Source organism: Palaemon carinicauda, chromosome 19, assembly GCF_036898095.1.
Source record: "Palaemon carinicauda isolate YSFRI2023 chromosome 19, ASM3689809v2, whole genome shotgun sequence".
NCBI classification, from domain to species: domain Eukaryota; kingdom Metazoa; phylum Arthropoda; class Malacostraca; order Decapoda; family Palaemonidae; genus Palaemon; species Palaemon carinicauda.
This window is the reverse complement of record NC_090743.1, coordinates 120,911,676-120,921,675: the sequence shown is the minus strand read 5'-3', so window position 1 is coordinate 120,921,675 and position 10,000 is coordinate 120,911,676. Positions and strand designations below refer to the sequence as shown.

The 10,000-nt window shown below is 46.3% G+C and overlaps 1 protein-coding gene across 2 annotated transcripts in view; it reads left to right on the top strand.

Moving 5' to 3' along the window:
- Window positions 1-1,302: 1,302 nt before the first annotated feature.
- The window catches only part of LOC137658797 (patj homolog), a 673,578-nt gene continuing 664,880 nt past the window's right edge, over window positions 1,303-10,000 (top strand). For both annotated transcript variants that reach the window (XM_068393846.1, XM_068393845.1), the window contains exon 1: window positions 1,303-1,440. In XM_068393846.1, coding sequence (XP_068249947.1) covers window positions 1,438-1,440 — 3 coding nt within the window. In that variant the 5' untranslated portion in view covers window positions 1,303-1,437. The remainder of the gene's footprint in view (window positions 1,441-10,000) is intronic.

Genomic DNA, 10,000 nt, shown 5'->3' with positions numbered 1-10,000 from the left:
TAAGTTTATGTGTATGTATATACAGTGTATATACACATATATTTGTATATATATATATATATATATAGAGAGAGAGAGAGAGAAGAGAGAGAGAGAGAGAGAGAGAGAGATATATAATATTATATAATATATATAAATTTCTACCTCATACTTGGGATCGAACGCTGGCCCCTTCTAATGAAAGGCAAAGTCGACCTGGCCTTTCATTAAAAGGGGCCAGCGTTCGATCCCAAGTATGAGGTAGAAATTTATTTCTATTTGAACAAGATGTTGTGTTGATATATATATATATATATATATATATAATAATATAATATAAAATTTGTGTGTGTATGTAAACGTATATTGTATGTATGTAATTTGCCTGTGTTTGAATGTTTGCATAATTACTTTTGCATATCCTAATGTCAAACGTTTATTTCTTTTTCTATTATTATTGTTAATATTATTATTATTATTTTTTATTATTATTATTATCATTATTATTATTTTTATTATTATTATTAACTTGGATCCAAAACAACCCCCTCCCCTTCAAAAAAAATCCTTTAAAAACAGTCAATATTTATACTGTATATGCAAGCTACCCACCCCTCTTTGTCAGGAATCAGAAAACCTGAAAAGAAGAGAATAGTGAATGGAAGTGATTATCAGGATTTTACTTCTGCTTAGAGATGTCGGCGGTGCCTTTGTTCTCTCTGCCCAACGTGGTTGGGGAAAGCTGTATATCTCTTTCTAAGAAATGGAAGCGGCTGAGCCACTTCATTAGGGATATCTATCTATCTATATATATATATATATATATATTGAATGGGTGTGTGTATCCCTTAAAAGATAAACGAACCGTATATATATATGTATATATATATATATATAATATATTTATATTGAATATATGTGTGTGTAACCCAAAGATAAACGAACTATATATATATATATATATATGTACAGTATATATATATATATATGTACAGTATATATATATATATATATGTACAGTATATATATATATATGTACAGTATATATAATATATATATGTGTGTGTGTGTGGTGTGTGTGCATGTATATATGTATATATATATATATATATATGTATGTATGTGTATATATATACATCTGTATATGTTTGTATATGTTAATATATATATATATATGTGTGTGTGTGTGTGTGTACCCCTTAAAAGATAAACGAACTGACATCCTTTCACAATTTTTTAAATCTTATTTAAAACTTCTTTTTTCTTTTTTCAGGATTGGTAGACTTGGTAGTGGCAAGGGCCCCGCCTTTGGAGAAGCAGGCCGTGATCCTGAAACCGGAGGAAGCCATCGCTGATCAGCAGCAGCTGCAGCAGCACCAGCAGCAGGAGCCAGACCAACAACAGCAGCAGTTGGCTCAGCCTGGATCGACGACCCTGCCCGAGGCAAACGCTACAGACATGGTACGTGTAAAAGGCGGCTTGGAACGGGGGGGAGGGGTTGGGTGTAATATATTTATATATGTATATATATATATATATATATATTATATATATATATATATACACATACATATATATACATATATATATATATATATAGATATTACAAAAGAACCAGATGGAAAATGAAGTAGAAGATGTAAGATTTAAGTCCTGTTTAGTTTCGTGATAATTCTTTACAGGACTGGTTTACTAAGAAATATCATGAAATTAGTCTCATATTTTCTCTTTTATTTTCCTTGTGGCTCTTATCCACACACACACACAAACACACCACAATATACACATACATACAATATATATATATATATATATGTTTATATATATATATATATGTGTGTGTGTGTGTGTGTGTGTTTGTGTGTGTGGAGAGAGAGAGAGAGAGAGAGAGAGAGAGATTCCAATAAGTTTTTTCTTTTACTGAATTGATATTCATGTTAATCATATTTTCATAGTATAAAATTTTACCATCTATGATTATAAAGATTAATCTATAGATTAAGACATAATATAAATGTCGTTTCACGTGGGGTAAACTAAACTCAAATACCCGGAAACTAACTTTGAATACAGACATTTTCCATAGGCCTAAGTCAATACGTGTAGGCCTTTTGTGCGAGATAGGTTTTAAGGCTCCCTTTTTATTTTAAAGTGAAAATGGGGAGAGGCCCAGTGTTCCTCCATGAAGTAGATCTTGCGTAAACAGAAGGGCTTTTGTGCATACCTTCACAACGGCCCCTCTTCCTCTGCAAACAAGTCTTTAGCTCTTCTTTCTCTTCAATTCTTTTCTCTCTCTTTACTCTCTCCCCCTTCACCTAAAATACCCATTCTCTCCTTTCACACTCACTTTCTCTCTCCCACACTCACTTTTTCTCTTTCTCTGTATATCTATCTATCTCTCTCTGTTTTGCATTTATATTCCATTATGTATCCCCCCCCCCTCTCTCTCTCTCTCTCTCTCTCTCTCTCTCTCTCTCTTATATTCCACTATGTATCTTTCTCACAGTTATATTCCATGATGCATTCTCTCTCTCTCACTCTCTCTCTTTCTCTCTCTCTCTCTCTCTCTCTCTCTCCGGTTTTGTTAGTATTTAGGATTTTTTTTGTTTACCATTTTAAATTGTTTGTTAATATTTTTCATTTCTGATTCGTCTGGTTTTTTCTTCGTGATAGCGAAGTTATTTAAAAACGGAGTTGTTCCAACACGAATACTTACCTCGAACTACTTTCTTAGGAGTATCCTGGGATCTCCTCCCAACCGACCAGAGTTTTGTGTAGTTGACCCCTAGTCCCGTTTTCTATGGAGGGGTAACCTCAGGTGGGTGAAACATGCCCTGAGGCTATCCCCCAGGTCAGAGAGCATGCTTGCTCAGGTCTCGATCTCCAGTAAGTTCTCTGGTCGCGCCGTGATAACATCTCGGCGCTCTCTCTTACCCAGTGTCCCCGACCCCCCTTTTTGTGTCTTCGAGGTCCCCCACGTGGACTTATTATTATTATTATTATTAATATCCTAGCTACAGCCCTTTTTGGAAAAGCAAGATGCTTTAGGCCAGGGGCTTCAATATCAGTGAGGAAATGAAATAGGAATTAATAGCTGAAGAGAACAATTTAACAATAAATCATCCTTCCTCCCTTTATCCTCTGTGTTCGTCTGTAGGGGCAGCTTATGTTCTCCTACAGCCACGTGTCCCCCCCGAAGTGCTAGTCCTGGAACGTAGTGCAGTAGGTGCGCTTCGGCACCAAGAGGAAGAATACATCCAAGAGGTCTCATAGGAAGACGAGCCTCTCCTCGCCGCTTACTTCTCCCGATGCCTCATCGAATGGAGCTTCTTTATACAGCCATCTTCCCCTACCCAGAGTAGGGGACGAGGTAAGTCAGTTGTGGGGAAGTGCCCATTGCTCTTCCCAGGAGTTTGAGTGGGTGCGGTATAGCACCAAGAAGAAGTAGGCGACGAAGAGGTCACCTAAGAAGACTAGCGCCCCCCTTCCCCCCTTGCTTCGCCGGGCGTCTCGTCTGACAGAGCTTCCCTACCACCCTCCCCTACCCAGAGTAGTAGACGAGGTAGGTCCGTTGTGGGGAAAGTAACTCCTAAGAAAGTAGTTCGAGGTAAGTATTTGGGTTGGAACAAATCAAAAATTTTAAGTAATTTTTATTTTTCCTAACATACTTACCTAGAACTACTTTCGGGAGTGTGTTGGGAGACGGAGTCCTGGTGCAAGCAGGCCACGTCTCCTCTGATGACCCCATGTGGGGGGGAAAAATGTCCCTAATGCTTCTCTTTGGCGTATTTTTCAGTCACTTCTGCAGCCGAGGACGTCACCGAGAAGGAGCCTCCCAAGTCTGAATTGCAGCGTTCCCCGGACCGGCAGTCCAGGGATTTTTCGCCACGAAGGACGTCCTCCAGACGCAGATATGACCCTCGCAGGGAGAAATGCGAGAAGGCCTCTTCAGGCAGGCGTAAGGCCGCGAAGCTTCCGGTTCACCCCGCCAGCGGGGGAAACCGTGCTTCCTTACGGGCAGCCTGGCCGAATCAGCACAGCTGGTTCGGCCCTCGGACTTAAAGGAACGGTTTCCCTCCGTCGGGTCAGCCCACGGGGATCCGCGTCCTCGTCCCCCAGAGAGAACACATGAACGGTAGTCCTCGCCGGCACGGCGATGCCGGTTCTGACCCCCCGAACCTGGTGGGGAGGCTCCCGGCGGGGAAGACCGGTACCACCGCAAGGGAGTGCCTGGTATTCAAGAACCGAAGCGCCCGTGGGGAGTGCCCGGTGACCCGGCTCCTCGGATCAGGCCGTAGGTTCTGCGGACGGTAGAGAAGGTTCCTTCGTTCCGATGGGGATGCCCGCCCTTCGATGTGAACCCCGACAACCCTACAGCAGGCTCTGGCAGACCGGCATAAGCCCTCCAAAGGCCACCTAGCTCGGCACGAGCGCAGTGGACCCAGGACGGAGGGGAGGCCCCCGTTCCGACGGTGATGCCAGTCGACAGGCGTAAGTCCGCGAAGGGTCCGGCTCCATCCGCCCAGCGGAGAGAGTCCCCCCTTCGGTCTGGCAGTCGAGTCCTGACCTCCAAAGGCCACCTAGCTCGGCACGAGCGCTGTGGACCCAGGACAGAGGCCCCCGTTACGACAGGCATAAGCCTGCGAAGGTTCCGACTTCTCCCGCCCAGCGGAGAGAGTCGCCTCTTCGGACTGGCAGCCTTGTCCCGGCCTCCGGTCCTTCGATGGCCAGCCCTGAACGGAGGAACCAACCAGCCAGCACGGGGAAGCCCATGGCTCCATGGACATCCGCAGGAGCTCCATCCTTCCAGTGGAGGTAGCCGCTGGATCGACCCGGCAGCATGGCTTCCATACCCGGTACCACGACTGCTCCATGCAGGATTCGTGGTCAACCGCTGGTAGGCCAGGGTACTCACACCAAACGGATCTCCATGGAGGGGGTAGACCCATGATCCAAGCATTGGAGGTGGCCACTGACACACCCATGATGGCTTCCTCCGCTCCCGGCGGCTCCATCCGTGATAGAGCCAGCCGTGCCATCGTCCTGGTCAGCCCCATCCAAGCATTGGAGGTAGCCGCTTACACTCCTATGACGGCTACCTCCGTCCTGGCAGCTCCATCCGTGATGGAGCCAGCCGTGCCATCGTCCCGGCCAGCCCCATCCAAGTATCGGAGGAGGCCGCTGACATGGCAGGGTACTTAAACCCCACAGGTCTCCCCGGGAAGGAGTAGACCCATGACGGGTACCCCCGTCCCAGTGGCTTTATCCGTGATGGAGATAGCCGCTCCATCGTCCCGGCCAGTCCCATCCAAGCATCAGAAGAGGCCTCTTGACATGACAGGGTGCTTAAACCCCCACGGATTTCCCCGGGAAGGGGTAGGCCCATGATGGCTCCATCCGTGACGAAAGCAGAGTGGTTTTTTCCCCGAGTGGGTCGAACGGGGCTATTGCCTCTCCAGTGCCTGTCTCGGTGGCCGCTGGAGAGGGAGCCCCGCACCTTTGCCCAGTGCCTCTTTGGCTCCGTCCGCCTGTCGGATGTAGAAATTGGCACACGTAATCTTTCCCTTGCCTTGCCCCCCGTAGGGGAGCTTCGACTCCTCAGTTAACCTTCAGACCCTCCTACTCAGACTCCAGGAGAGGGCGTTCAGGCCGCGGCTCTCGAAGGAGTTAGGAGGGAAGGCCCCCCTACTCCTGCTGGCGCCTCAGGTGGGGGGGATACCTCAAACGATATTGGTAAGCATGGCGGGACCACGGAGCGGATCCGGGGACCGTAGCAGTACTAAAGGAGGGGTACAAGCTTCCCCTCCTAGCGGACCTCCACCTCGGATTCCAGAGCAACAGGCGGAGTGGTTGGCATCCAGAGACCCCTGGAGAGTAGCAGTATTGCAGGAAAGAAGGCTCGGCAATGCGGGCGAAAGGGGCAGTAGAACCAGTCGAGAACCGAGTCCAGGGTTCTACAACAGCCTCTTCCTGGTGGAAAAGGCGACAGAGTTCTGGAGACCTTTCAGCCCTCAACAACTCGTGTACAACACCGGCTTCAAGACGGACACTCCGAAGTCGGTCCTTGCGACCTTGAAGGAGGAGGATGGCTGAGGTCCATAGGCCTCAAGGCCGTCTACTTCCAGGTCCCTGTTCATCCGTCCAACAGGAGGTTCCTAAGGGTAAATTGGAGTACCAAAACATGGTAGTTCAAAACCCTATGCTTCAGACTGTCGACAGTCCTCAGGGCTTCACGAAGGTCTTCCCAACAGTTTCAGGCTGGGCGTACGAACAGGACGTCCGCCAGATTCGGTACTTAGGTGACTGGTTGTTGCTTTCAGTCCCAGAGGAAGTACTGAGGGAAGAAGACGAGAAGCTCCTGCAGTTCCACAACGTCTTGAGTATCATCATCAACCTGGAGAAGTCCCGACTGATTTCCTCCACCAGGATGACCTACCTAGGGTTGGTTCTAGACTCCCGGATGGCGAGGGCCTTCCCCTCCGCGGAGAAACTGGACACCCTGAAACAGATACTCTGGCCCTTCCTGTTGGGCCAACCCAGGAGAGCCAGGGTCTGGCAAAGACTGAGAGGACTCCCCGCGCTAGATAGTCCTGGTGTTCCCAGAGACGAAGGAGGTCCTGGGGTGGTAGCAATCGGAACGAACACCCTCAAGGGAAGGCCCTTTTCTACCGACCCTCCGGAGATGCTCCTGTTCACTGGCGTATCCAAGGAGAGATGGGGTGCTCATCTTCTCGACAAAATGGCAAAAGGTAAATGGGAAGTCGGGGAGACGAACCTGCACATATACGTGCTGGAGATAAGGATCGTCCATCTACCCCAGGGAAGCTCCGGGTATCCGGGGTGCGACAACGCCACGGTGGTGGCCTACGTGAAAGAGCAAGGAGGACTACAGTCGAAGGAACGGTGCAGTCTCACGATGGAGTTCCTAAGATGGACTGAAGTGGAACAAATTAAATTTTTCAGCCAGGTTCTCTCCGGGGAAGAGGAACGTCCTGGCCGGTGGCCTCAACTGGAAGGGTCGAGTGGTAGGGCCCGAGTGGTCCCTACTCCCAGAAGTGGTCAAAACCCTCTTCCTGAAGTAGGGCTCGACGGGTTCCGACCTCTTCCCCACGAGACTAAACGCACAGCTCCCCGTGTACGGTTTTCCTGTGCCAGATCCAGCGGCAGCGTTCGAGGGTGCCTTCCAATGAGAGGGACGGCCAACCTGTGGGTGACTTTGGTAGCGCCCTGGTGGCCAGAGAGAGAGTGGTTTGTGGATGTAAAGGAACTGGCATGCCTTACACCTGGGACACTTCCAGACAGACCAGACCTTCTCCGGCAGCCTCACTTCCAGAGGTTCCACGAAAACCCTTGGTCCCTCCTTCACGTGTGGAGGTTATCGAGCGTCTCCTGAAAAAGAAGGATTTCCGTCGAGGCCAGCATCAAGGATGGCAGGGTACTTGAAGCGTTCATCATTCGAGGTGTACCTGGCGTAGTGGGGTACCTTTTCTAAGGGGTGCTCCTCGAAAAACATCAGGCCATTCACAAGACAGCAGACTTCCTGGTCTATCTCAGGGACGAAGTGGGCATGTCCATCCCAAGTCTTCCTCCTGAAGGACATAGGCCTGGGTGCCTCCAGGTAGATCTCGACGCTCTTCAGGAGCTTCGAGCAGTCGTTTTTCCCTCAAGCCGTTTGAGTGCCCCAGGGGGATGTGGCTAGAGTACTTGAAGTTGATTTTGGAACCTCCCTTCGAGCCTCTAAAAGATATTCTAGACAAGGAGCTCACCCTCAAGGCAGTCTTTCGTTTAGCTCTGGCATCAGCAAAGAATAGGTGAGATTCCAGGCCTGTCGTACGAGATCTCACACTCGAAGGGTTGGCGAGATCCTACTTTCAGATTCTTACCCTCCTTCGTAGCCAAGACTCAGAATTCAGTTGTTTGGGACCACAAAATGAAATTGTTCCCAGTACCAGCTATCCCTCGCTCGGACAACTCGAGGGACTTGCAGTATTTAGAAAAGACAGCTAGAATTCATCCCGAGATCAAGAGTCAGTTCATTTTCCTCGGGACTGTGAAGGACCCAGTCTCCAGGAAGACTTTCTTCTTCTGGATAAGGCAAGTGATCGTCAGGCCCTACAGTAGTGCAGGGGTCCCCTTTCCAAGAAAGCCCAGACCCCACAGCATTAGGAGTCTAAATGCTTCTTTGACATCTGAGAAGAACATGGCAGTGGGCCAAAGACTGCGGGCAGGTACTTGGTCTAACCAGTCGACCTTTACGGCTCACTGCTTGAAGGACTACTCGAGAAAGTCCCTGGGCAGTTTCTCGCGTGGTCCCGTCATTTCCGCGCTCCAAATGGTTTAATGGCGTAGCCCCAGTGGTAACTGCGGGTAGCGAGTCCAAGAGACACAGGTTCCTTCCTGAGCCCTTGTTCTTCCTTCCCCCTATTTCCTTACCGGAAAATGGCTCGGGTAGCCCCTTGAAACTGCCATAGGATACACTATCATTGGAAGGACATGTCTCCTAGGATTCTTGCAGAAGTGAGTTATATAGACACTAAGATGGTTTTTGCGTAGTTTTCCCTTGTTCTCGTGTTTTCTTTGAGGTCAGCAGAACCTAATCTCCTACCTAGGTTCCTCTTCTATTCTCGTCACGGTCTCTAGGTCCTGAAGGACACTTCCACCTCCTAAGGTATAAGTCTCCTAAGAAAGTAGTTCGAGGTAAGTATTCGTGTTGAAACAAATCAAAAATTTTAAGTAATTTTTATTTTTCCTAACATACTTACCTCGAACTACTTTCGGGTAATGGCCCGCCCATCCTACCCCGAGTGCCTTGCTGGTCTTCATAGATACCTAAGCTATCAAGAACTTACTGGAGATCGAAACCTGAGCAAGCATGCTCTCTGACCTGGGGGATAGCCTCAGGGCATGTTTCACCCACCTGAGGTTACCCCTCATAGAAAACGGGACTAGGGGTCAACTACACAAAACTCTGGTCGGTTGGGAGGAGATCCCAGATACTCCTAAGAAAGTAGTTCGAGGTAAGTATGTTAGGAAAAATAAAAATTACTTAAAATTTTTGATATTTGTGATTTTTAAGAATTTTGTTTAATAGATTATATAGAAAATAGGAAAAACGTCGTAATGTTTTGTGAGGGGAATTGTAAACAACACAAATTTTGCTGTTAAGTTTGTACGAAAAATAATTATAAAAAAAGAAATTTTTTAAATCTGTAAAAAGGAACATAAATTTCGGGTTATATAAGTTTATAAGAAAAATAAAAAAAAACATTGTAAAATTTGTGAAAGGAATTGTAAATAATACAAATTTTGGGTTATTAATTGTATGCAAAGTTAAAAATTGTACATTTGTGAAAGGAAATATAAAGAAAATTTTTTTTATTATTAAGTTCATACGAAAAATAAAAAAAATACAAATTTTGTGAAAGCTATTGTAAAAAAATAAATTTTGGTAACGCTCCAACTAGTTCTGTTTTTTATAAGTACTGTAGTTAGGTTAGTCGTGCAAGAAAATGAAGTGATATGAAGAAAATGGTAACATTCATAATTACATTGAAGGTGGTTTGTAATCTATGATTGTCCATACAAGTCGTTTTCTCCCTTTGATGAAATTCAGTGATTTTGTAACTCAAGAAATATTCATAATTAGATATAAATCATCATAGGATTTTTTATATCACCGTCTTCACCAAATCAACCACCGAGATTATTTTTGCCCGAATGCAATTAATAGAAGCGATGGAGAGCTCTCTGGCATTTTTTCTTCCAGTGAAATCAGATGGTGCGTAATTAATGTGTGATTATGTCGAACATTTTTCCTTTGGGGGAACAGATTTAACAGAGTGTAGTAATTAGGGCCAGGGTGTGTTTTTACATTTCGTTAGATTACAAAGAAGTTTAATTGAATTATTATTCATTAAGCAGTAGTTATCGTTTGATGTTTTAAAGGTTAGAGTTATTGCCTTTGGTTACATAGTTCTTCGAGCGGGGCAATTTAGTAAGATGTCTGAAAGAGCTATTTCAA